This window comes from Pipra filicauda, unplaced genomic scaffold (genome assembly GCF_003945595.2).
Source record: "Pipra filicauda isolate LSUMZ 115617 unplaced genomic scaffold, ASM394559v2 scaffold78_size3787270_pilon, whole genome shotgun sequence".
In the NCBI taxonomy this organism is placed as follows: domain Eukaryota; kingdom Metazoa; phylum Chordata; class Aves; order Passeriformes; family Pipridae; genus Pipra; species Pipra filicauda.
In genome coordinates, this window is record NW_024104964.1 from 1,428,760 (window position 1) to 1,456,122 (window position 27,363).

General features: G+C 47.7%; 1 protein-coding gene across 1 annotated transcript; it reads left to right on the forward strand.

Annotated features, from left to right (window-relative positions):
- Positions 1 to 688: 688 nt before the first annotated feature.
- GMPS (guanine monophosphate synthase) lies at positions 689 to 27,363 on the forward strand. Its single transcript, XM_027730626.2, has 16 exons — positions 689 to 793; positions 4,949 to 5,130; positions 9,175 to 9,289; positions 10,151 to 10,248; positions 11,231 to 11,334; positions 12,419 to 12,612; positions 12,919 to 13,084; positions 14,599 to 14,750; positions 15,143 to 15,316; positions 16,698 to 16,803; positions 17,795 to 17,910; positions 18,843 to 18,968; positions 20,029 to 20,144; positions 21,507 to 21,637; positions 23,304 to 23,476; positions 24,274 to 27,363. Exons 1-16 carry the CDS (start codon positions 767 to 769, stop codon positions 24,373 to 24,375), a joined length of 2,082 nt encoding a protein of 693 aa, XP_027586427.1. The 5' UTR covers positions 689 to 766; the 3' UTR covers positions 24,376 to 27,363.

Below are 27,363 nucleotides of genomic sequence, written 5' to 3' on the forward strand. Positions count from 1 at the left end.
GCGTCTCATTGGTGCGTCGAGAGTGACGTTGGGGAGGCCCCGCCCCCTCACCATGAGTGACGGGCCGGGGGTGGGATCGGGATGAGATCGGGAACGGGAATGGGATAGGATAGGGATCGTGGTCGTGGTCGGTGTCGGGGTCCTGCCCCACTCCCCCCGGCCGAGCCCGGCAGCCCGCGGGGGGTCATCGAGCTGTCCCTGCCCAGCAGGGAACCCTGGGGGGTCCAGGGGATCCTGGGGGGGCCTCGGGAAGAGCATCGGCAGCAGGTCAGGGAGGGGATCCTGCCCCTCTGCTCAGCCCTGGGGAGGCACATCTGCAGGGCTGGGCCCAGCTCTGAGCTCCTCAGCGCAGGAGGGACGTGGAGCTCCTGGAGCGGGGCCAGCAAAGCCGACAAAGAGATTTGAGGGACTGTGCAGTGACCGGGCATATCTCCTCAGTCGAAGCACTCGGTCGCTTCCAGCCTGACCCATCACGGGGCCGGGGGAGCGGGGGCGCGGCGGGGGCAGAGGCGGGATGGGGCCGTCCGGCCCCATCCCGCCTCTGCCCCCGCCGCGCCCCCGCTCCCCCGGCCCCTTGTCCCCGCTCCCATCCCGGCCTTATCCCCGCTCCCCTGACCCTGCCACCTCCTCCTCCCTTCCGCCGGCGCGGCGGTGCCGGGGCGCTTCCTCCTCCTCCTCCTCCTCCCTCCCGCGGGCGGCATTAGCATCGCGGCGCGGGGGCCGCGGCTCCGAGCGGCCTTTTCCTTGGCGCTGCCCCGCCGCCCCCATGGCCCTGTGCAACGGGGACACCAAGGTCAGGGCGAGGGGAAGGGAAGGGAAAGGGAAGGGAGGGGGATTTGGGCCCCGGGCGCGGCTCCCGCACATGGAGCTGGAGGGGCCCCCGCGGCCCGGGGTGGCGCGGCCCGGGCGCGGTGGGGTTTGGGGATGGTACTCCCCCCCCCCCCCCCCGGTTTAATTAATGAATTACCCCCAGTCAGGGCTCTGTGGCACCCCAGGGCGGCAGCGCCCGGCTGGGACGGACCCCTCGTTCCCCGGCTTTGGGTTCGGTTTTAATCCGGCAGGACTGGGCTCCCCCCGCGCGTCCTGCGGGGCGGAGGGGATGGAGGGGACGCGTGTCCGGGTGGCTCCTGCATGGGCAGGGGTGACTCGTGAGCCTTTGGGAAATCGGAGCTTTTGTTGGTAATTCAACTTCTGAGCCAAGCCCTGCGAGCTGCCTGGAGCCGCTTCTGTGGCGACGTTAAAACGCTCGTTCTGGGCTTTGCTCGAAAACACGACCCTGAGAGGGTTTTTGGGCGCTCCGTTTTTAGGGCGCTCACTTGGTCCCTGCGTAAGTTTTCTGACACTTATTTCCCTGGCCGTGCATGCAGCCTCCTCTCCTGGCCGGGGCTGCTCCTGGGGGCTCCTCTTCTCCCTGGTTCTGGGCCCTTTATGTAGTTTGCAAGAAGACTGGGATTCTGGAGGGGGTTTTTGAGTGCTCAGTTGGTCTCTGCTCAGGTTTGCAGACACGCTTTTCCCCAGCCGAGGACACAACCTGCTCTCCTGGCTGGGGCTGCTCCCTCCCAGGGATGTGGAGCTCATGGCTCATCCTCCACAACCTGAGCTCTCACAGGAAACACAGATGATGGAGAAAATAACAGTGGTTTCCACGAGGGTTGGGTCTCAGCAGCCCGTGGACACGTGCATGATGCTTCTATCTGTTAAAGCTTCCCTCACATAACGGGCTGGGGGCTCTTGTCTTGGTCTTGGGGATGGCCTGAGTTGGAGGGAGTTACTGTCCTGTTATACTTTGAAATATGAGTGAGTGTTCTTAGACCTGCTTAATTTTAATACCACAGGGAAGCAATTAAACTCTTGTAAAACCTGTGCTGGCTTGAAAGCGCGAGTTCAAGGCTCCTGGTTTAGTCTTGTCCTGAGTTATTGGTGTGGGCGAAAGCTCAGGGCTGAGGGCTCGGACAGAGGAGCCACTGCTGCAGACTGGGCTCTGCTGCTCCTTGGTACCCCAGAATGTGACTGTTCTATGTGGTAATGTGGTTTATAAATTGCATTAATGAGCATCCTGCGAGCATGTGGGTGTGTGAAATGCCAAAAACCTCCCTGATTCTGCACAAGTGGGCTGTTAGGAACCCGCAAACTTGGTTTCAAGTGCTAAGAAGGTAGGTACGTGAGGAAGAAGATTTGTGGTGTCCTCAGCAGGTAGTGTAAGCCTGGTGGCAGGTCTCCTACCACAGCTCATCACAGAACTCAGAATTACTTGGGTTTGACACAAAAAAACCCAGCAATGTTGGAAGATTTTTGTCTTCCAACGATGATGGGGAGGGTAGAGCTGAGATGAGGGAGGAGGGACCTGGGTGCCACATTTCGGGTCTGTGAGACAGAGGGCTGTGGTTTTCAGGGTGCCTCGAGATTTGAATTAGCTCAATACAGGCTTTTCCCACCCCTTTTTCTCTTGGCGTGCACCAGTTCCGTCCTGGTTTTAGTCCCACTCTCAGGACATCAGCACGGTGCCCCTGCCCTTGGACAGCTGTCAGAGCAGCTTCCACAGAAGGTCCCAAAAATAGCGAGTTTTCCAGATTTTTGTGAGAATACACCAGAAGATAAGGAACTCTAGTTATCCCTCTACTGAGGGGAAAAAGAGCTTTTATTAGAGACTGGCCAGTCCCCAGTAGGAAGAGGTGCTGGCTCCGTAAGCCCCGTCCCTGCAGGAGCTGGGCTGTCTGGTGTCCTCTTAATCTCCCTCCTGGCAGACGTGTGGTGTACAAGGCTCAACTGCCATGTTGGCTGCACGTTAGCAGCATCTGTTCCCTTTTGGGTTTTATTAAATGAAGTTTCCCTTGTTAAATTTGGGTTCAAAATCCCCAGCGTTGGAATTGTGCCTCTGAATAAGTGAAGCCAGACCCTGTGCTGACTTTCCGCCTTCCTCTTCTTCCCTGTGATTTATGGCAGAGTTGCTTTTGGGCTCTCTTCAGACCTGAACCTCCTTACAGTTCTGCTTGTCTGAACCTACTGCTCTGAAACAATTAAAAGACTTTAAAGAAAAACTGCAAGGAAATGGTGTTTTGCCCCAAGGAGGGCTCAGGAAAGAAGGAGGGTGTTGGTCATTTTTGCAAACTTCTGGTTTAGAAATTGCGAGGTGAAAATGCCCAGAATCACTGTAAAAGTGATTTCCTCCCATCCACTGGAAGGGAGGACAGCTCTGACCTCTCTCCATCTGACTGGGGGTTTGAAGGGGCCATGCTGCTGAAGTCTGTTCTCCTCCAACACATGCCCTTTTTGGTGTGTAACCCAAGACTAAAAGTCATCCAGAGCTCCCTGTCAGGCACACTCAGCCACGAGCTGAAGGACAGAAACTGAGGATCTGATTGTAAACGGGATTTAGGCATTTGAGGGGTTTAGCATTATTTTTTTTCCTGTTCATGTCCTTTAATTAAGATAAAACCTCTTCCATTGACTGTAAACTTTGGAAGTTTTGAGCATGTTTGCCTTCCTGGACTGATCTGAGGACAGTTACCTGAGATGTCTTGTGGTAGCTGAGCACTAAAGCTCAGAGCAGCCTGTGCTGTGTGTTTGTTGGGAGATGTGTCCCAGCAGGGTGGTGCTCTCTGGGGTGACCTGTGGTTGAGGTGGGGGTGATTCCCTGACCCAGGTGGAAATGCCTGTGGTGGGAAAACTGGTGAGTCCTGGGTTGGAGGTTCTGCTGCATGGTAGAAACATGCAGAACAACTCAACATGCCATCGTTAAAACTTGAGATGAAGCTCCAAGATGTGCTTGGAGGCAGTTTTTCCCAGGTAAAACCCTTCCCAGTCTTTCCTTCATCAAACTGCATTGGCCAGGAAGCAGTGTGAGCTTTAAGTTAAGAGAAAAACACCCCAGAGTAATTTCTTCAAGCAGCAAAATTTTTTTCTGCATGAATTTCTTGGTGTCTTAGAGCGTGGTTGTGTTCATTCTTCCTTGAGGATCCCCCAGTAAGGACACTTCCATGGAATAGCGACCTCTTTTCACTTTTTTTTTTTTTTTAAAGAAACTTCTCCTTGTGTTTTTTAGCCCTCTTTCAGATTTGGAGTTGGCCAGCCAATTCAGACATGATGGACTCAGAGAGAACCAGTGCTTTGTTCTGATGTGCAATCTGCTTGAATGCAGACTTCTTTAAAAATGATTTAGCAGTGACATTTGTTCTCAATTTCTCCTTTTTTATCCTCCCCAGGAGGTAATGTCGAGTGAAAGTTCAGCCTATGATGGGGAAAAACATTTTCCTTCTGACTTTGAGCTGGTTTGCCTGAGAAAAAGGCACATGCTCTTACTTACCATGGGCTGTGCTGGGGTTTATGTGGAACTGGAAACAGAAAAAGCTGCAGTGGCTGCAGATGGTGAACAGAGCATATGAGCTCTTATTTATGGAAAGCCCTGCCTTCATTAGCGTATTAGCATTTTTCTTCCCTAATTTGTGCCCTGTTTGGTTTGGGGGATGGGGATGTCGTGTTTGTGTGGCTGTTTGGGAGGGATGTGCTGTGCCAGTGCATCTCACGGTCCTCATAAACTCGAGGATTTTTTTCATTTAGAAGTTTCTTGGCTAGCCTTTATCATTTTAATCATGAATTAGCATAAGCTAATTAGCAAAGCTTTGCAGATGTTGGTTGTTGAAGAGGTCTGGCTTAGTCTGCGGTCTGCGGCGTGTCACTGTGAAGCCAGGGGAGGTTTGGATTGGATATTAGGAGAAATTTCTTTGTGGGAAGGGTTGTAAAGCGCTGGCACAGGCTGCCCGGGGCGGCGGTGCCGTCGCCATCCCTGGAAGAGTTTGAGAAGTGTGTGGATGTGGCACTTGGGGATGGATGAGGTTTAAGGTGAACGTGGTGGTGTTGGGCTGATGGTTGGACTTGATGATCACCACGGCCTTTTCCAACCTTTCCGGGTTGGGAAGCTGACGGAAGCTGCCCTGGGTGCTGTTCGCAGCCCGAGAACGCCGGGGGAGAGCTCAAGGATGGGCAGCACCACTACGAGGGGGCCGTGGTGATCCTGGACGCGGGGGCGCAGTACGGGAAGGTCATCGACCGGCGCGTCCGGGAGCTCTTCGTCCAGTCCGAGATCTTCCCGCTGGAGACGCCCGCCTTCGCCATCCGGGAGCAGGGATTTCGGTATGTCCTGCCCCCGAGCCCCCTGCTCCCTTCCCCTCCTACCCCGAGCCCCCTGCTCCCTTCCCTTCCCCTCCTGCCCCCGAGCCCCCTGCCACCTCCCCTCCCCTCCTGCCCCTGAGCCCCCTGCTCCCTTGTCCTGCCCCCGAGCCCCCTGCTCCCTTCCCCTCCTACCCCGAGCCCCCTGCTCCCTTCCCTTCCCCTCCTGCCCCCGAGCCCCCTGCCACCTCCCCTCCCCTCCTGCCCCTGAGCCCCCTGCCACCTCCCCTCCCATCCTGGCCCAACCCCCCTACTCCCTCCCTCCTTCCCCTCCTGTCCCCAAGCCCCTTGCTCCCTCCCTCCTTCCCCTCCCATCCTGCCCCAACCCTCCTTCTCCTCCCTCCTTCCCCTCCCTCCCTCCTTCCCCTCCCTCCCTCCTTCCCCTCCCTCCCTCCTTCCCCTCCCATGCTCAATGCCTGGTTGTTCCCCTGCAACACCTTTAACTGAGTGTTGTCACTGATTCCACCTGGGCTTGCCCACCTGAGATTTCCTGGGGACGCTCGTGCAGCGACAGAAATTTTGTGTATTTTCTTCTTGATGCCTTAATGCCATTTTAATCATTTTGGTTTCCAGGTGTAATTTAAGAGGTTGTGTTTTTAAATATGCATCTGCAAAAATCGAGGTGGTCTTGCTGTTTTGCCTGTTAAACTGTGGTAGCTGTTAATCAAGAAAACAAGTCTTGTGTGGTTCTAAAAATGATTTCCTTATTTAATCAAGAAAGCAAGTCTTGTGTGTTTCTAAAAATTATCTTCTTATTTAATTTATTTTTTTTAAATTAAACTAACTTACTCGGATACTGAAGACATTGTGGTAGATCATGCCAGACTGTTTCTGGGAAGCAACTGAAAAAAATAAACTAACTGAAACTGCCCCTTGTTGTTTGCAACAACAAAAAAAAAGGCCTCACAATTAATTAGTATTTTGTACATTTATTTGTCATGTTTTATTAGGCTTTCTAGGATGTGCATCTCTTCTGTGTGGGGAGAATAAATACCCTGAAGTCCACAAACCACCCAAGACCTTCCTTGTCAGTTTGATACAATCCAGACATATGGTGCACGTGTGCTTTTTGGTTGTGCCTGACAACAGATAAGACAGTGCTTTGCTGCAGAACTGCATTTTTCCAATCAATGATAATTAGTGAACCAGTAAACAGTATATTTTAGTAAGTCAAGTAGGAACTTATTGATCTCCCTTGAAAACACAGAGAACAGAAAACCCAGGAACTGCTGGATCTATCAGGCAGCTTTTGTGTCAAGGATTTCTTTCAGAAATGTTCTGAAAAACAGCTTTTCTTGTCAGATCTTGCTTATAATTCTCCAATGGTCAAGGCTTTAAAAGATGGACGTACTTAATAACTGGTTTGAAAGAATTCCTGCACCTCCTGTGTGTTGGATTTGAGGAGTGAGTCACAGCACTGGTGGTGTTTTGTCTCAGACCTGTGCTGTGCTGGTGCAGGTTTGTGCTGGGAAGAGCTTCTCCCTCCTTCCTTTAGCAGTTGAAGGTTCTTCAGGTTCCATGATTAGACCTGTGGGACTTGTCATTCCAAATAATTGCTCTCTGAAATGTGGCAGCAGCTCTTTGTTGAGAAGGTCACTCCCCAGGGTTGGGTGGTAGGTTTGGGTTATCAGGGCCCAGGCTGGTCGATAACTTTGTGTCCACAGAGTCAGTCAGCAAACACCAGTGCCAGATGTCAGTTGCCTTCATGCAGTGACCACTGAAAAAGTGAGTTTTTTGTTTCACTGCAAGGTTCTGATGCGTGTTCCACGTGCCCTGGGCATTGTCAGGGTCCCGTGTTGCAGCTCGTGCTCTGAACAGGCCGAGGAGCTGCTCTTTGGGCTGTGCTGAGGTTTGACACGGGCAGCAAGAGTTCTGCTAAAGTGTGTTCACATGTTGTGTTTGAAAAGCTCCTCAATTGCCATAGTGTCAGAACATTCTCCAGTGACAGGTGTCAGCTAAGTGTGACATGAACAGGAGCGTTTTCCACAGGATCCTGGTGCTGGGCTGGGAAGTGCCACAGGCTCAGTGGTTTTAGTCTGGATTCTGGCACTGACCTCTGGCAGGAGTCCTGAGGTTGGGGTATCAATGCACACATTTTACTCTTGGTTTTTTTATGTGGTTGCTGATGTGCCTTTAATCCATTGCAAATGGGTTTTCAGAGCTGGCTCAGGTTGTTTTGGAAGTGGCTTAGGGTGAACCAGAGAAAGACATATTCATACCAAGGCAGGAAGATATGCATGGAATTACATGGTACTGCAGTAAAACACTCAGGGTCTGCATCCTGTGCTGCTTTTAACTTCTCCTGGACAGTTGAGAAGATGCAGGTTCCTGTCTCCCCCCAGGATCATAATTTCTTTCTTTAATACTTGGATATATTGCATAACCTTTCTGTATCCTGGGAGATTTTAGTTGGTACGGAAAAAACCCAGATTTTTAAGACTCTACTTTTTGAGTACAACAGTGTATAACTATTTTGACTTCTCATAAGAATGTTCAGTTTTTAGGTGTGGCTGTATTCCTCTAATTCCTTCTTAGAACCCCAGGGAACAGCTGGAGCTCTGTCAGGGGAGGTTTAGGTTGGATGTTAGGCCAAGGTTCTTCCCCCAGAGGATGGTTGGGCACTGGAACCAACTCAGGATATTCTCTGGGTCTAGTTAATATTAAATAGTGTCCTGTACACAGGGCACTGAAGCAAATGCATCTGAAAATGGAGTTACTGGAAGCAGCAATACCGCCAAGCATGGAGGGTGTTCAGGCTTTTCCTTCCAGTGTTGGAGTTTAGGGAATCCATCGTGTCTCCAACTTGAGCAGAAGTGCCTGTGCATGTACAGCAGGGGTTGTCAGGATAGGTCAGTGTAAACCTGTCCCTGTGTTGGCTGTGTCCTTGTTCCAGAGCTCACCTGGAGGTCCCAGCATGCAGAGAAATAAATGCTGCCTCTTCCAGCTCCATCCCTCTCCTGCCTGGAACGAGGAGCCTGTGCTGGGGAGAGGGAGCTGGGCTGCAGGGAGATCCCCCCCCTGTGCCAGGGGGAGCAGGGGGCTGTGTGGCTGCAGGAGATCCCCCCTGTGCCAGGGGGAGCAGGGGGCTGTGTGGGTCCATGGGCTGGTTCCTCCAGGCCTGTGTCTGTTGGTGGTGCAGGTGTTGTGAGCACAGTGCCTGTTCCTGCTGCTCAGAACCAGAGACACTGGGTTTTGTCAGTGCTTGCATGACAGACTCTAACTAATGCTGGAAGAAAGCTTTATTGGATAGATTTAATCCCATTTATGCAACCTCTCTCTTGTTTGGTTTTGCATTTCTGGCTCTGAATAACGAGTTTGATGTTCTCTTGAAATAAACAGTCTGTGAGTCCAAGGTCTGGTCCAGCCCTGCTCAATCCCGGGCTGAGGCCAAAAGTGTTGCCCAACTGGTGCCTCTGCAGTTCAGGATCTTGCAAATCATTGTGTTTGTGAAAACTCTCTCTTCCCCTTTGAAAGGATTTGATTTTCTTTTACGGTGTGAAGTATTAACTTCAAACTGTACATGCTGACCTGTGTTGGACTTGTAATGCACAACCTGTTGCTAATGCCACCTCTGCATAATCAGAATGGAGTAAGGGACATTTTCTCAGCAGACTTAGAAATTTGGGAATGTGTTTTTTGACTGCAGCTCCCCTCCAGATGTCACAGACTTCATTAAGTATTTATATATATATATCTTTTCATGCTAATACTCTGCTTTGTCCCAGCCATCTTGCTGATGCTTGGCTATGAGGAATTTAAAATCCAGGCACTTTTTAAGATGGTTTATATTGGACTTTGCTTAAACTGAGGAAATACCTCCCTAGTAAGCTGGTGGGTGTGACAGCTATAGCATAGCAGAGCTACATGTTAGGGTATCTGTGTTAAAATATACATTATAATGTATAAAGTTGGAAGAGTGGTATGAGACAACGTCAATGTTTGAAGCAAGTGAAGAGGTTTTAAGTAAACAACATATTTGAGTTAATGTTTTCTTTGTTTTCTCTGCAGAGCTATCATCATATCTGGAGGACCAAACTCTGTGTATGCAGAAGATGCACCATGGTTTGACCCAGCCATCTTTACAATAGGAAAACCAGTGCTTGGAATCTGCTATGGAATGCAGGTGCTGTTGGGATAATCACAGAACCCTTAAGGCTGGAAAAGATCTCTGACATTGAGTCCAATCATTATATCTGTTTGTCCAGAACCATCTTCTGGGCCTTATTCTGTTATTAACTGAAGATGAAGTGCTAAAGGATCTGCTTTTCTAACAGAGGCAGTGCTACTTGGGCAGGATGCTTTTAAAGTCCCAACTTAGATACTTTTAATTGTTAAACTGAGGGTGTGTGTTCATCTCTTGGCTCTACCTTCTTGTATAAAGGCTTTAAGCTGAAGGAGGGCAGGTTTGGATTAGAGATTGGGAAGGAATCCTTCCCTGGGAGGGTGGGGAGGCCCTGGCACAGGTTGCCCAGAGAAGCTGTGGCTGCCCCATCCCTGGGAGTGTCCAAGGCCAGGTTGGAGCAACCCAGGACAGTGGAAGGTGTCCCTGCCCATGGCATGGAATGAGATGAGCCTTGAGGTCCCTTCCAACCAAAACCATTCCGTGATCAATAGCATAAGTAGTTTTGTTTTGAGTTCCACACTGCCCTTTTTTAGTCATAACAAATATAACCTGTGGGTCACTAATTGATTCTGTCCGGTTGGTATTGAAAAACGAACCCTCATGGAAACAAGGGAATTAGTGTTTCAAGCATGGAATGTTTTAGCCTTGTTCTTAAGAGTGTTTTACACTCCCCCACCCCCCAAAAAAGAAACAGCCCCACTTATTTCCCTGAGGACTCACTGGTGGTCCTGCAGTGGTCTGCACATCTAAGCTGAGCAAGGAATCACTCCCAAGGAGAAAAGGGCTGGATTAGATGAAGGCTGAGTATAAAGTGATACCAGATTGAGGGGTGCTTTCTCATGGAGTATTTTTGTTTTCCAGATGATGAATAAGGTGTTTGGAGGCACAGTGCACAAGAAGAGTGTGAGAGAAGATGGGGTGTTCAGCATTACCCTGGATAACACGTGTTCACTCTTCAGGTGCAGAGGCATTTTCAGTTACCAAAGCAATACTGGATATACCAGTCTGGGAAAGGGTGTGTGGATGAAAGGAACATTATTTTAAAGAAAATAGTGAAATTGCATCAATTTTTAGCTGATACTTTCTAATAAAACTTTTACAAGTGTGGTAACAAGTAAGCAGGTTACTCGTTGAAACAAATACTCAGGCAAATGTTTTCAAGAAATACAGAGGGGGATGTTGTGTAACCCCTTTATTTCAAAGTAGAAAGTCTTCATTGAGACCCTGTAAAATGTTCCATGACCTGGGAATATTTGTGTTAAGCTCTTGTCTCCTGCTGTGCAGTGCTTTTGTATTGGTTGGCACCCATCCAGTTCTGGAAAGGTCATAGAAAATCCCAAACCATTCACTTTCCACCTTCCTTTGAAATTGCTTTGTGATGTTTTTATAAAGCCAGAATTTGATTTCTTGGTAGTTTGTCGGTGCCTCTGAAGTTCCTTGTAAAAGTCTGACAGTTTACTTATACCTGGTATTCCAGTTTTAATAACTTTCCTCTGCTGGGCTCCTGCAGAACTTCATACCCTGCCTGAGGGTGCCCAAATTGTCCTGAAAACACGTAGTTTTGAAGAAGAAAAGTTCACTTTGTTGAAATAAAAAGCAGGACTCCTGGGATCCTGATTGACTCCAGATGGCTCCACATGTCCAAGAGGGAATGCTTCAATATTGGGATGTTTATAAGGAAAAAAACCCAAACCCTTCAGAATTAAGGTGAATTCCCTCTTGCATGAGAGGTATAGTGTACAAGAACTTCTGCAGCTTCCAAGGGAGACACCTTGGAGCTGGAAATGGCTGTTCCTGGGAGGGAAATCCTGCACATATTTCAAATGTCCTGGTCAAACAAGATGAGCTTTTCTTGTGATCCCTCAGGACTCCTCTTGGAAAGGCAGGGAGTTACTTCTTTGTTCTTTCTGGAGTTGATTCTAGTTTTTAATCTTTGTTTAGGGGCCTTCAGAAGGAAGAGCTTGTGCTCCTCACTCACGGCGACAGTGTGGATAAAGTAGCCGATGGATTCAAGGTGGTGGCACAGTCTGGGAACATTATAGCAGGTATTTATTTTCTCCTGGAATTGTCTTTTGGTAAGGTTTGTTAAAGGAAACAATAATGGCAGACAGAAGTTAGAACCAAATGGGAACAGAGTAGTCTCCTTTGTTATTTAATTGCCAAACAAGGGAATTGTTTTTAACAATTCCTTGTGTGTGTTTGCATGTTGTGCTGTCGTGGTAATAAAGAAATAGACTTTAAAAGGAGTGACCCTGATTGAAATGTGGTTTAAGTAAGAGTTAACATTATTTTCTAGAGTTTATGTTATTCTAAAGTGTGCATGTGTTGTTTCTCTCTGGGATAAAATATCCTGTGCCCTTAGGGCAGGGGTGATGGAGACGTGCTGTGGTGTGCAGTGAGTGGGGTTTGGGTTCTGCACTGTAATAGTGCAAGTCAAACGCTGTTTAATTAATTATTAAAGCTTGATTAACTTGTTATTTAATATTGCATGAATGTTCAAGTGAGCAAGAATAATGTAGGTACTGAAAGCAGGGTTTTAACATTGCACACAGATTGTCACAGAAAAATGTAGGACCTTAGAACTTGGGGTTTGAAAGTCACTGGAATTACTGAGTCCCAAAGAGCCCCCTCTGGAGCCTCTTTCCTTGGAGATAGGAGCCCTGGAGAGATCTTAAATGTGCTGAGCATTTAGTAAGATCTCACAATTTATTCATCTGGTTTATTTAAAATCTTTCATTGAAAAGATAAAAAGGCTGAAGATTAAGCTCCTAAATCAGACAGGGACACTTGGATGCAGCTGGGTCGGTGTGGCTTGGCTGCAGGGTTGGATGAGGTATCACATGAGGGGAAAAAGTAATATAATTTATTCCTGTTTTCACAGTGATTTTCCTGGGATGTCTCAGTGTTTTCCTTGGTTTCTGAGGGATTGTGTGTTCTAGATATATAAGAGTACCTTTGTTCCTAATCTTAGTGAGAATCTTTAGTTTTCACTGGTGACTTGTGCCAAAAGGTGGCAGAATAAATCACTGTATACACTGTGCCAGTACCTGCTTGACTTGGGTGTGCATTCACTGCCAATTTACTCATTTATTTCTGTTTTGTCACGCTCGTTTCCTTGCACCAATGAAGGCATAGCAAACGAATCCAAAAAACTGTATGGAGCACAGTTCCACCCCGAGGTGAGCCTCACAGTGAACGGGAAGATGATCCTGAAGAATTTTCTGTACGACATTGCGGGCTGCAGCGGCACCTTCACGGTGCAGAACAGGGAGCTGCAGTGCATCCAGGACATCAAGGACAGAGTGGGCTCCTCCAAGGTCCTGGTGAGTGCCTTGGCTCCAGGCTGAAAGATTTATTTGCAGAAGCACTGATAGTTGTCCAGATTAATTTGGAAAACGCAGAATTGTCATGATTTGGGTCGTACATTACCCAGGTTTTAGAAAAAATTGCACAGTTGGGCCGACGTGTCGTTTGGCTTCTTGTTTCCTTCCAAGTCACTGGCTGCAGGTCAGTGCTCTGCTCCCGTCCTCCCGGCCGTGTCTGAGTCGTGTGCTGACACTTTCCCCACAGACAGCTGCCCACATTTGAGGGTTTTTTTTCCCTTTTTCCCTGTTTTCCCTCCCGCCCAGGTGCTGCTCAGTGGCGGGGTGGACTCCACAGTGTGCACAGCCCTGCTGAACCGGGCCCTGAACCGCGAGCAGGTCATCGCCGTGCACATCGACAACGGCTTCATGCGCAAGAGGGAGAGCCAGTCCGTGGAGGAGGCCCTCAAAAAGCTGGGCATCCAAGTCAAAGGTACCTCAGCTCTGCTCAGTGTGCCCAGCACTGCCAGCAGCCTGGCTGTTCTCCCACAGAGCTGCATTCAGTGCTCTGGTTTTATTGAGCTGCTCTTCCCAGACCTTGCCTGCCAAAGCCGGGTTGGTCCTTTGGAGCCGCCTGGGCCTGTTACCAAAATTCAAACCTGAGGTGTTAAGCCTTAATTCATTTGATTGGAGTGCACAGTGAGCTGCCCCATCTCTGGAGTAGTTCAGATCTGGGACCTGCAGTTGGGGCACAGCAGAGCAGTGGGTTTGTGCCTCAGTCACTTCTCTGCTGATGGGTGAGGGACCCTGTTCAGCTGCTGCAAAACTCCCTGGATTTCCATTTTTACCAGTATCCTGGTTAACACTTGGGGCTTTATTTCTTGTCCGGGATCTCTTTCTTTGTAAACTGAGAGCTCATTTGGGTGATTGAATGCTATTATAGCCAGAATTACTTTTTCAGGGCATTTTTCCTTGCTTTTAAATAGGTGCATTTTGGTTGGTTTTGGAGTAGCTTGTTGAGAACAAGGTGGTGATTGGTCACAGGTTGGACTCAGTGATCTTGGAGGTCTTTTCCAACCTCAGTGATTCTGTGGTTCTATGAAGCAGTTCATTATGAGTGAGCAGAAAGTGCCTTGACACGGCCAATGAGAAGGTTCAGAGGGTTTTTTTTTCCCTCAAGTGTGAGGAGGTCAGAGAAGGCAAATTTTGTGCAAACAGCCAGAGCTGCTTTACACTGCCTGGCTGAGTAATTTAATGAGTAAGAGCTGCCTGTTCTGGTGCAGTGTGCGTTGTCAAGGGATCCTCCTGTGTTTTGGCCAGGAATTGTGGCACTAGGTGAGCAATGCTTTCCACTGCCTGGCCCTCAAATAGTGCAGCAAAGTCTGAGCTTTATTCTATACCCACATTTTTTAAATTTTTTTTTATTACTATTATTTTTACTTTTTTCTTTTTTAATGGAAAAATCCATGTCTTATTCTTGCAGTCTGTGGAGCAATAAACCTGGGCTCTGGCAGGCAGCCAGGGGAACAAATCGAGGGAATCCCTTTGCTGCAAGTGCTCCTTCTGTAGGTCAGGGAGTTCAGTGCTGGTAAAAGATGCCAGGGAGCCTCCCAGCTGATCTCTGGGTTGAGAGCCTCTCTAAATTAAGAGGCATAATGTAGCATGAATAAATAGTGCATCATTTAATTTTGGTTGCAGAAAGGCCTTGGGGAAACACTGTCCTGTAAACCATTTAAAGCAAGTAAATTATAATCTAAGAGGGGAAGCAACAACTGAGCTTTCAGTCACAATATGAAAAAATAACAGGTTAATAGGAGAAATAAAAGGCTTTTGTTACAACTAATTCTTGAGGTGTAGAACAGCCCTATTTAATGCAGTCAATAGTCAAAGGACCGGTATGATTTTTATTTTCCTTTTTTTAAAGCAGCAAAATAAAACTTATTTTTTTGCAACCTTGCCCACAAACCTTTACTGACTCTGTCAAAAACTCCCTGTGGTTTCCTGCAGTGGTGAATGCAGCTCATTCCTTCTATAATGGTACAACAACTCTGCCCATCTCGGATGAGGACAGAACTCCACGGAAGAGAATTAGCAAGACCTTAAATATGACCACAAGTCCTGAGGAAAAAAGAAAAATCATTGGTGACACCTTTGTGAAGGTAATGTTTTATTTTTTATTTGGTTGATTTTTATTTTTTTAAAAATAACGTGATTTCTGCATACACCTTTCCTGTCAGACTGTTTGATCAGTGCCATCAGTGCTCTTGTGTAGTCTGTGGATGACCTAAGGAGCCACAGGTAGGTTAGAGGGAGAATATTGAGCAGGCACTGATGTTCCTGTAGTCTGGAGGTATTTTTTCTATTTTCTGTGCAACAAAATAAGGGGTTATAGGACTATTTCAGCAGTGGGAGAGTGTCATAATTAGTCCTCCCGATTGTTTGTACTGTTCCAGCTCAGTATCATTGGCCAGGCAATCCATTATCTTCTTCAGACCTTGGACAGCCAAAAGTGGACTGCAGCTCTTTGCTTTATTTTCTCCCCATCCTACAGATTGCCAACGAGGTTATTGGAGAAATGAACCTGAAACCCGAAGAGGTTTTCCTGGCCCAGGGAACCCTCAGACCTGACCTCATTGAAAGCGCCTCCCTCGTGGCCAGTGGCAAAGCTGAGGTGATCAAAACCCACCACAACGACACGGAGCTGATCCGGAAGCTGCGGGAGGAGGTAGCGGGACGGGGGGCTCAGTGTCACAGACTGAACACTCTCTGCTTTGCTGCTGGGACTGTCCTGCACTGCTGGGACCCTGCTCTGATGAGGCCCTTGAGATTCTATTGTAATATACTGCAATTTATTACGCTTTTTTCCGAGTTGCTGCATTCCCAAAGTAGTCCAGATTTTTGGGTGTCGTCCAGCACTGGATACCCAGAAGGATGTCAGAGGGTTGAAGGGGTTCATGCAGTGTGAACAGTGATGTTCTCAGCTGCAACCCAAAAGCTGTTTCCTCACTCTTCCCTCTCAAACAAAGCCCTGTGTGGTGAGGAAGCAGGGCAGCACCAGTGCCTTCAGCAGCAGAGCAGTTTAGGCTTCTCGGGCAACTGGTTTAACTGGAATTTGTGGTGTAATGGGTCACTTTTTCCTTCTGTTGTCTCTCGTTCTGGACACAAGTCAACGAGTAATCTTTAGGTACTGATATTCCAGACCTGGCACATGATGGGTTCAGGCAAGAGCAATGACAGTGCTTTTAAGAAAGTGCTTAGAAAAAGATAATCAGCTCCTGCTGAGAGAGAAGAACAAAATTCTCCTTATCTTGAACCTCTTGTAACATTCAACCCTTCGAGCAAAGTATTCAAGAGAGAGAGAGAGAGAGAGGGAATGAGAAAAACATGTTTAAATGGGTTGGAATGTAGGGATGGTTCCTACAGGTACCTCCAGGGGTGAGTTCTTTTTGTTCCTATGCAGCTGCTGCCTCACATTTGTGGTAACCTGTTCAGAGATCTGCCAGCAGCACGCTGGTGGCACACACTGTCTTTGCCAGTTAGCAATTTAGGAACCCCAAGATCTTTCTGAAATGGCCCAAAGGGGACATCTGTGGCTGACAACCAGGAGCTAATTTGCTTTTTCTGGCATTAGTTCTCTAACTGTGTTACAAAATAGTCTAAGAAAGCACCAACCCATCACAGCCCTGGTGGAAGGTGCTCACTCATCAGTGAGTCTCACCCACAGGAGAGAACTCCTAATGACCCACACTTCTAATATCCAGCACTGCAGAACGAGTTTTCAAGGCTTTGGGGTCGGTTTGAACATCCAGCAGAGACAGGGAAGGTTTGAATTTGCACAGACAGAGCCAGTTTGACCTTACAGCTGTGTCTGGAGCCAGGGATACTTCTGGCACAAGCTGAAACTTCCTTGTCTCCCCCTCTGTCCTGCAGCTCTTTTCCAAAGCCCACACTGACATGGGATTTGTTTCCAGTGTTTATGGAATCCTTGGCACTGATGCTGTGAGGAGCAGGCCAGTGTGATTGCCATAACCTAAACACTTGAGGCTTTTTGTTTGAACTTGTGAGCTGGAGTGTAAATTGCCTTTTTTTTTGTTTTTGTTTTTAAGGGCAAAGTAATAGAACCACTGAAAGACTTTCACAAAGATGAAGTGAGAGTGCTGGGAAGAGAGCTTGGCCTTCCTGAAGAGCTGGTTTCCAGGCACCCCTTCCCAGGTATGGGAACTGGTCTGTGCTGTTAGTGCAGGGCTGTGGATCACACCAGTGTTGTTCAGCAGACGCTTAACTGCAGTGTGGTGGAGTATAAAACTGATCTCTAAACACAGAAAAGATCAATTTAGGTTTTTATGTCAATTTAGGTTTTTATTTTAGCAGGATCTTCTTTCAGGAAAAGATTTGAGAGCAGCTTAATAAATCTACTTAATAAAAGCAAACGTGTTGTAACTGAATTTGCCCTGAGCTGCAGTTGTTCTTTTCCAGCTGTAGCAGCCAAGCAGGGATTCCCAGTAAGTGCAGTGGGCACTGCCTGAGCTACCACGTGCCCATCCTACCTGGAGTAATGGCCTGGCTCTGCCTTTCCAAGGGGCATTTGCTGCTTTGAAAATGAAAGCCTGGAGACTAACACGAGCTCTCCACCAGGAAACATCCGAGTGGATAACACAGCCGAGTCCTTTCCAGAGGGGATGTTTCTCTGCCCGTGTGTTTGAGCACAGGGGCTGTGCTAATGCAGCACCATCCCAGGCAAGGCAAGGACCTGCCTTTTCCAGCTCATTGCACTCTTATATTAAGTAGCTAAAAGGTCAAACAGCCCTCAGGGGTCTTTAAAAGCAGTGGAGACTCCTCTGTGTGTTATACCCAGAGTTCTCAGTTGCCCAGCAAAGGGAGGGAGGAGGTTCCTGTTCATATTGGGTTTCCAGCCAGCAGTTCATCACCACAAACTGCTCCACTGCACCACCAGCACGTTCAAGCTGTAGGCAGTCAGTGCTTAAATGTAAATTGATGCTTAAATGTCCTGAACAGGAATGTCCTTCTGGAATAAAATGTGTGGGGGTTGGGTTTTTTTGTCTTGCAGGGTGTTAAGACAATTGAAGTGCAGGTACAACAGCAAAGTACACTGTACTCAGGCACTGACCCACTGTTCCACCTTTCTGGGTGAAAATCAGCTTCCTGTTATTCAGTATGATGTTTTTCCAATGCTGCTCTGCAGGTCCTGGTCTGGCAATCAGAGTGATCTGTGCTGAAGAACCTTATGTGTGCAAAGACTTCCCAGAGACAAACAACATCCTGAAAATAGTTGCGGATTTTTCTGCGAGTGTGAAGAAGGTCAGAGAACTTCACAGAGAACTGTGAATTTTAACGTGCACAGAAGTAGTGGGATTGTTCTGTAGTGGTCTGCAGTGAGGTTTAAACTGCTAAAAGGTCCAAATGACTACTTTGTGCTCTGTAGGGGATGATGTACAACTCACTTGAAGCGGTTCAGTGCAGTGGAATTTTACTGCCATGACTGCTGCAGGTGTTGAACAGTTTCTGCAAAGGGGAAGTTTATACACCCTTCAGATAGTAAACAAGTTTTGTTGTAGTTAAGCTTTGTGCAGATGAGGTTTCTGGAGATACCTCAAGTCACACAGTATTAGGAAAAGGTCTTCCCTCCCTGAAATGATTGCAACTTTTGGGGCTTGCACACCCAAGCTACCAGTGAATGTGTAGATGACAGTGCAGGAGTGAGGAACTGGTGCTTGCTGGGTGTCCTGGACCAAAACCTGGAGTTTTTAATTGGTGATGTTTAAATTCTACGTCTCTTAACTGTGATGACCTTTATGATTGCTCTAAGCTCACTCAGAGGTAAAAAGTCCTTAGCAGGGACCTGCTCTGAGGTGTAAGTTCAAAACAACTTCCCAAAGCTTTTTGTAAATCCTGAAGGGCTAATATTTACATCTGCTTTTCCTTTAAAAACCATTGTAGTGCCACAGAAATGAAAAGTGCAGCTTTGTGAAAGAGTGATCACAGGAAAAGAGCTTCCCCTGTGGCCTTGGAGAGCCTCAGCTTAAAGTACAGACTAATCAAAGAAAAGTGCTTTTGCTAATATTTAATTGTCAAATGAAAGGTATTTTTTAAAGTAGTTCCAAGGGGTAAATGTAGACTAAATTTAAACAAACAGCTACTTCAATAACATTTTTATTTGCACTGTGCAGGTTCTGTTTGAGGGCTTGGGAGCTTTATTTAACTAAAATGTATTTTTCTGCATCCTTGCACAGCCACACACTTTGCTGCAAAGGGTCAAGGCGTGTACAAGTGAAGAAGACCAGGAGAAGCTGATGCAGATTACAAGCCTACATTCACTGAATGCCTTCTTGCTACCAATCAAAACTGTGGGAGTGCAGGTAAAGGGAGGCATTCCAGGGATGGTCTGGGAGCTCCTTCCTGCTGGGATGGCAGGCTGTGGAGAAACATCATAATTGCTGCCTTGAGATGTGGGAATAAAGAGCTCGAGTCAAGGAGATAAACTCCAAATGGCTGTGAGAGCTTTGTCAGTGCTGGGGCAGTGCAGAGGTGTCAGGATACCTGACAAGTGCCAGGGCTTGGATTTGAGGGTATTATCCGGGTTCAGTGATGCTGGTCACTCACAGGCAGTTCCTGGTCACTCACAGGCAGTTTCTTCACAACATTCCCAGCCCCACTGACCTCTGCTGTCATCTGTTGTCCCTGATAAGACTCAGGAGTCTCAGACTATGTTGGTTAAAAATCCCTCCTTCCTGCATTTGCCCCTTCCTGTGCTTTTTTGAATTGCACTAATCCTGGCAAGGACCTGGAGCAGTGCAGGGAACACTGGGATCTGTGCAGCACCAGTGTTACCTCCCTTTTCCCTCCTCTGGGGACAGAAATCCAAACCAAGTGCTGAGCTGGCATTCCCGTGGAATTGTGTGCAATGACTTGGAGGATTTCTTTACTGAGCAGTCACAGCTGTAAAGAACCTTTCTCTGCAGTATCAGTATTGAATTACATATGTTTTATTATCACTGCTTAGTGTTGTGTGTGGCTTCTGTGGCTCTCTGCAGTCAGCTTTGGTTAGTGTTTGAAGCTGCAGTGTCATCAGATTTCTACACTTTGTCACAAAAATGCCAACACACAATCAATCCCTCTTCTCTGGTCGCTGTAGATGAATCTCCCCAGTCTGAATCTTTCCCTTTATATATGTATATCTTTATATCTATATGTTTCCGAAGTCTGAACTTTTCCTTTTATACACTGTTAGCTCTGTTACCTTGCTCTGTGTTTCCTCATCCCCTCAGCATCTCCCACCACACTGATTTCACCAACTTGGTGTCTGCTGAAACTTGGCCCAAAATATGGCCCCTGTCACCTGCAGGGTGAAGGGGAAAGTCTTGTGAGTGATTTTGGCAGCCCAGTTGCCATCCAGTCATGGCTGTTTGTGCCTTGCAGGGTGACTGCCGCTCCTACAGCTACGTCTGTGGCATCTCCAGCAAAGATGCTCCACACTGGGAGTCCCTGATGTTTCTTGCTAGGCTCATCCCACGCATGTGCCACAACATAAACAGGTAAGGATCGAATTATCTTTATTTCTAATGAGCTAATTAATGTATGGAAGTTTAGCATGCACAAACGTTTTCCTCTGTGGGGTACAATTTTTTATGTGTTGGGCCAGTGTATCATACAGAGGTTATAAATACACAACAAATCAAAATACAGATTTATTTCTAGCTTGAAAAGAAACTGATAGCCTACCAGCCTACCTCCTCATTTTTCAGAGCACTTGATTAGACAACATCCAACATAACTTATGCAAATCTCTTCTGCAAGGCTCCAGCCTGCTGATGAGCTGTGCTGTCCTGCAGTCTGGTTTTGCTGTGTGTCAAAAAGGGATTTACATGGGGATGTCAGTTCTAATGGCACAAGGAGAGCTCCAAAGCTGGGCAGTTTGATCTTAATTGAGCTCTCTGTGAGGATACATTTTCTACCTACTTGATTCCATAACTTTTCCCAGCAGCTGACGTTGCTTAGACATTAAATCAACTCTGGAGAATCACATCCTCCTTGCCTGGCTGGGGGATTTCTGGTGAAACTGCTTCTAATTGCTTATAGCAAACCTTAATTTTCTCACAGAAGTGACACCTACTGACAGAGCTATTATCCTGGAAGGTGAGACCTGGAATTGCAAGATAATTGGTTAAATTAAACGCAGAGGGGACAAAAGAAGGTATAAATCAGGATTGCCTGTGCAGTTTCAGTGTGTGCTGGCTTCACAGCATTACTGACTTCTTTAGGCTCTTCTGGATTTCATGGTGCCCCCCTGAGCCTCCCCCAGCTCTGGGGGCTGTGCTCTCCCAGGGGGTGTTTGCAGACTCTGCTGCTGTTTGCAGGGACAGGGAGACTGGCAGCCAGGAGGGCACTGGAATAGTTGGTCTCCTGCCCAGCTGTGCTTGCAGGCTTTGTGCTGCAAACAAAAATATACAGTCTGAACTCGCATATTTTTCTACTTTGGATTTTAGACAAGTATTCTTGGTTTGTATGCACAAAGTCAAATAACTGGTGTGTCCTGGTGGGTCCGTGTCCGAGGCACTCAGACGTGTCACACTCTGCTCTGGCTCTGCAGGGAGGGGAACAGGGGAAAGCTGATGTGGCTGGTTTGAATTCAGAAGATATTTTATCACAGATGTAATTATGCAGATTTATAAATTGCAGTGTTAGTGCCCTGTGCTGAACACACAGCTCTTCATTGACAACAAGGTTTAGTATTTAATGGGGGTTTTGCTGGGTTCCTGTTAGAAACTGTAAGCAAAATAAAATATGCTGCTTCCTCGTTCTGTTTTCTCACTGTGACGCTAAGGATGCAGTCTGGAGGCAATTTGTTTTATTCTGTGAATGTAAAATGTGGTTTTTTTCCCCCCCCTCTGTTGCAGAGTTGTGTATGTGTTTGGCCCCCCGGTCAAAGAGCCCCCCACAGATGTCACCCCCACTTTCCTGACCACAGGAGTCCTCAGCACTTTACGTCAAGCTGACTTTGAGGCTCACAACATTCTCAGGGAGTCTGGTAGGTGCTCCACCTTATCCCATGGGTCAGGTCCCTGCAAACCTAATGGGAATAGTTACAGGGGTACTGTCAAAATCTATAACCTTCCCAAATACCTGCAGAGAAGGTGGTCAACTAAGGGGATGACAGGCTCTTGTGAAAGTTGTAGAAGCTGATAGCTAAAGGACAGGAATTAATTGTAGGGGATTTTGGGGAACTGAGGCTTACCTCTGACGTGCCATGTGGTGCTGTGGTGCTTCACTGCACTGCCAACTTGTGCAAAAAGTACTGTCAGCCAGCTGGAAGTCAGCAAAGTTCCTTCTCTCTGCTGATCTCAGTCCTCAGGATTTACCTGAAGTAAAGAAACTTGGCAGAGTTTTTAAACAGTGGTTTTTTTGTGGTAAGAAGGGAGCCCAAATACCAAGTTTCCAATGGTGCTGATGCTCCTGCCTGCCTGTGGTGCTTTCCTGTTCCTTAACTTGAAGTGAAAGCTGTGTTTGTCAACCCAAACCCTGCACTCCCAGGGAGTCTTCAGTTCCCTGGGTATGGTGCACAGCCAGTCTGGGAATGAAGAATTCTGAGGTTCAGTTTTATGTTTTTAATCACCTTTGGAGATGTGATCTGTGTGGGAAGCACTGCCTCAGACTTGCCTATATTTTGTATAAATCAAGTTACAGCAGATACCTCTTCTTGAGAATCCATGTTCAGTTTGCAGAGCAGTCTGAACAGGATTTGTACAAAATTACCCTCAGAAGGCTGTGGATAACACTGTTGGTTGTGTTGGTAAAACTGTGGCTGTGTCTTGCTAACTTTTGGTGACACTTGGCTTTGTGTGAATGAATCGCTCCTAAAAATAAGACTGGAGTTCTGATTTAGTGGAAAAACCTCCTTGTGCCAGCAGCTGAGGCCAGGGCTGGCAGAGGGGGGGAGCCTGAGCACTGTGAGCTGCAACACACCTCCATATCAGACTTTTAGATCATTGAAACAGGGAAATTAGGGATCTGTGTATTGGCCTTCAGAAGGAGATAATTTAGAAAGAAGTAAGTGAGAGATGATTGTCTGGGGTTACCTGTCAGCCACCAGCCATGGGGATACTGGAGAGCTTTCTCTTGAATTGTTCAAAAAGACTATTCAAAGAGTATTTCAAAGGCATATTTGTGAATGGCTCTTTATTGGGCTTGGTATATTGGGGTTGATAAAACCCCATGGCTGTGCTATGTGGGAAGGAAAGTGGATCTTCAGTTGATTCACAGCAAATTACAGGGATAACAGATTATCTGGGATTTTTGGGCATGCCTGCAATGGTTGAGGATCATCTCAAGTGGCAATTTATAGAATCATAGAAAGGTTTGGGTTGGGAGGGACCTCAAAGCCCACCCAGTCCCACCCCCTGCCATGGGCAGGGACACCTTCCACTGGCCCAGGTTGCTCCAAGCCCCGTCCAACCTGGCCTTGGACACTCCCAGGGCTGGGGCAGCCACAGCTTCTCTGGGCAACCTGTGCCAGGGCCTCCCCAGTGCCTCCAGTGCTGATTTGAGTAGCTGTGGTGGTGCCAGAGCAGCAGGGAGAAGATCCCAAGAGGTGTAAGTGCAGCTGCTGGTGTAGAATTTGAAGCCCAGGTGGGGATTCTGTCCAGCCTGGTGTCTGCAACCCAAATTAATGCCCTTTGCACGACCCTTCCCTGAAGGTTACGCCGGAAAAATCAGCCAGATGCCGATAATCCTGACCCCACTGCACTTCGACCGGGACCCCCTGCAGAAGCAGCCCTCCTGCCAGAGGTCTGTGGTCATCAGGCCCTTCATCACCAGTGACTTCATGACTGGCATCGCAGCCACCCCTGGCAACGAGGTCCCAGAGGAGGTAACGTGGCCTTCAGGCTCCTCTTCACCGGGAGCTTGTGTTGCAGAGGGCTCGTTTCCACCTTCCTCTCTCTCTCTGGGTTACCTGGACTTTGATTTCCTTGCTGTTTTTTCTCTTTCATAATATTCCTTAGCCGGAATATCGTGGTGGTTTGGGGAAAACTAACAAAATGAGGAGCTGGCAGATGGGTGTGACAAACTTAAAAGGCTTTCCAGCAGAGCTGAGCCAAAATGCCACCAAGAAAAGAAAGGAACACCCAGCCATTCCTGGGGTTTTGGAATTAATTTTTGCATTAGTAACTGGAAATAATTACGTCATGAATTGCCCTTGATTGACACTTCTGGTTTTAACATCTCGGTGTCCTGTTTGCTCTTTAGGTCACTAAAAGGATTTAGGAGTCAGGTTCAGGTGCTTTTTTCTGGAAAACTATCCATATCCAGTTTCAGGTACTTTGGTAACACAGAGCAGAGCGTGTTCCTGCTGAACTGTAATAAACAGCTCTGGAGCTGAAGAGCTGCTGCCTTGAGGGACGTGCTTTGTGATCCACAGCCTGGTTTAGTCTGTGCCAAAAGTCAGCAAGTCCCAAATGTACCTGCAGATACCATGAGCCAGAGGTGTTGGTTCAGTTGATTGTTAATTGGTGTCCATGTGCTGATGGCAGGAGGCTCTTCCTCCTTTGTGTCTGACAGGATCAGTGTGAGCAGTTTTCCTTTAAAAAAGATAATTTTCTCAGATAATTTTCTTCAGTTTTGTTTCACACCCTTCTTTTCTGATATTCTTTTTCCCCTCCACAACAGGTTGTGTTGAAAATGGTGGCAGAGATCAAGAAGATTCCTGGCATTTCTCGGGTGATGTATGACTTGACATCAAAGCCACCAGGAACTACGGAGTGGGAGTAATTAACTCTTTTTCTATCCAAGTACTGTGTGCAGTCTAAACCATATCAGAAACCATTCCCAGTGTTGACATGCAGTACTGTGAAAGAGTGACTGGAGCTGCTACATCGCATCAGATTCCTCTCCTGGAGCATAATCCTGCAGTTCAGAGCTGTGCTGGGGATGATCCCGCCGTGGGGTGAGGATTGTACGGGTAAAGAACCGTGGCAGCACTGCCGGGCACACACAGGTCCCTCCTGCTTCTGCCTTTGTCTTACAGTTCTCCCCGTTCTCATGGGTTTTACTGTCATTTCGGTGTCTCTTTGTTTTTTGTACACTGTGTAAAAAGAGACAGTTTATTTACTTCTACCAAAAGCATTGTTCCAGCCTAAACGTGTAAAAGGAATCCTTTGTGACCAACTGCTTTCGGACGGATTTATTATAAATAAATATTTTGCCAAATGGAGTAGTGGGCACTGTCGAGTTGTGCAGTTACTGTGTATGTTGTGTACTGTTAACTTGTTCTATATTGTTTGACTCTTGGCCCATGGCAATAATGTTGAGCAAGGCTGAAATCTCCTGCCATCCCCTCTGTCCGTGTGTCTGTCCTGGCCCGGCAGGTGAGTGTGTGCTGACACGCTGCCTGTGTGTGTGCCCGTGGCAAACTGCAGGCAGGGCAGGATCCCTGGGTGCTCTGGGGATGGATAGAAGTGTCACACTGGGAGTGCAGCTGGCACAGCTGTTGCACCAGAGCTGCTGGATCTGAGAGCCCTGTTTGCCCCCTCGCCGCTCCTGCTGCCCCCTGTGCTTTCCTGGGACTCGGTGACAGTTTATTTTCTGCACATTTGCTTTTACAGGAGTTTTTTGGGGTATGTATTGTGCTTTGCTTGATCTGTGAGGTCATTCTAGTCATTAGTGTGAAGCCCTGGGGTCGGGGCTGACTTCCCAACCCGTGTAGATCCTCCTGTCACTCGTGTTCTGCTGTTTGTAGTGAAGCAATAATTGGAGAGATGGATACTTTGGATGTGGAGTTTTTCTGATGGTTTAAGGCAAAGCCATTTCCATCCACCTGAGAATCCTGAGCATGTCCTGTGCCAGGAACAGTTCGATTCTGACCTGAGCAGGTTGCTGGGTGCCTGCCGGTACCTCCCCGGGAGAACTGGAATGTGTATCCAGGCTCATCCCTCTTATCCCTGGTTTTCTGGTTTAGCAGTTGTTCTGTTCAGCTGCAAGTTCACCATAGTGTTATGGGGTAAAATACTTGGTTTAAACTGTTCAGTAACATGGAGTATTTCATGGCTGTAGCTACTTCTCTCTCCCCTTGCCTGGATTTGTGAACTGGAATAATGTTGGAAGTGTTTGTTCTATATTTTTGGTTGCACACATTTTCCTGTTCTTACATTCACTGCCTACACATTTATGGAAATTGGGTTTAACTTCTGCTCATAGGAAATGGCCAACTGGTGTAAATGTTTTCTTTTGCCTGTGTCAGGGGTGGTTTTTCACGAGGGGGAGGATCTGGTGTGTTCCAGCCCTCAGCTCCGGGGGCTGATGGGGACACGGGGATGCAGGAGGGCAGCACACCAGTGGCTGGTGTAATGTGGAGTTGGGACCTGCCTCCCCCTCCAGCCCTGCTCCTGGAGGGCTTTGCAGCCTGGGCACATTGAGTTTAGTCTGTCTCAGTTGTCTCCTTTAGAACAGGGAGTGGTGACTTGCACCAGTCACAGTCTCCCGGAGCCCTTTGGATGAGCTTTTTGTGGTGTCAGTGATTGCCAATCCAAATGTTCCTTTGCTGCAGGAAGGTGATTTGTGGGAGCTCTTGGTTAAACCCTGCACGTGGAGTTTGCTGGGGCAGAACCTGGCCTAGCAGGGTCCTGGGAAAACAAGCTGGTCTCAGAGGAGAGCTCCCCAAGGAAGGTACAGCTTCAGAGTGCACTTCATTTCTGGTCAGGGAAGGAAAGGCTCAGGACAGCTGTTGTCAGTCCTGGGTGGTGTCTCCGCTCCACGGAGTGCAAGGAGTGAAGCCTTTTGGAGTGGTGCAGAAATCCCTGAGCCTTCCCTGCTCCCCCAGCTCTCCCTGTGCGCAGGCTCGGCCCCGCTGCTGCCACAGCTCGTGTTGCCTTGACAGCAAACAGGCAAAGCTGGAGGAGTCACTAAAAATAATGCAAATAGCGCAGAGCCCCTTGAAAAACAAACCCCCCTCAGGTTTGGCCAAGACACCAGCTCTCTGTGTAGATGGACCTGCAGTCTGTAGTGCCATAGTTCTGATGTAACTCGGGATAAAACCCTCGTGGTGGTGGTTGGGGGTCACAGGAGTGGTTGTACCTCTGCCCACACAGCTGCAGCACACCTGGGCAGCAATCCCTTCCTTACTGCATGCTGCACACTTGGAAAAGTCCTCCTTGGAGTTGCATCTTAACTACAGGCACGATGTCTCCCTGTGTCCTGAAGTCTGCCATGCACTCATCCCATCCTTTAATGCCCTGGGCTGCATTCCTGCAGCTGGACAGCAGTCCTGTGTTCTTCTCTTTAAGCCAGAAAGTTGACTATTGAAAATGTTAGGCATAAACTATTGCACTATGAATCCAAATGTCTTATGGAAATGGGATTTGTGCCCCTTAGCTGTCTCCCCCGTTTGACACCTGTGCCATGCGTTGTAGCCGTGGTGGGTTGTTCTTGGCAAGGTTGGTGTGATCATCCCGGCGGTTCTTGGGTGTTTCTGTGGAATCCACGTGTACTGGACAGCCACAAGTGGAGAGAAACATCATACTCTGTTCACATTTCTTTAAAAAAAAAATATATATATTTAGCACCTAGTTTACAAACTAATACCTGTAGCTGCCCTGTACAATTGTTCACCTCGAGTCTTCAGTAAAACATGTCAGCAGTTAGAGGAATTTGTATTGGGGGCGTTCCCCATCAGTCTCAATTTTTAACATTTTTCTGCTTGTGAAATGATAAAAGTACTGTGAGCCTTAATTTTTATCCACAAATAAAAATATTATGTTTGAA

Bases quoted from the DNA above. Each gene is read 5' to 3' on its own strand.
- GMPS (XM_027730626.2), top strand. From the start codon at position 767: ATGGCCCTGTGCAACGGGGACACCAAG. The intron at 9,290-10,150 runs GTGCTGTTGGGA...TTTGTTTTCCAG, and splicing joins GAATCTGCTATGGAATGCAG to ATGATGAATAAGGTGTTTGG. The intron at 10,249-11,230 runs GTGCAGAGGCAT...ATCTTTGTTTAG, and splicing joins AACACGTGTTCACTCTTCAG to GGGCCTTCAGAAGGAAGAGC.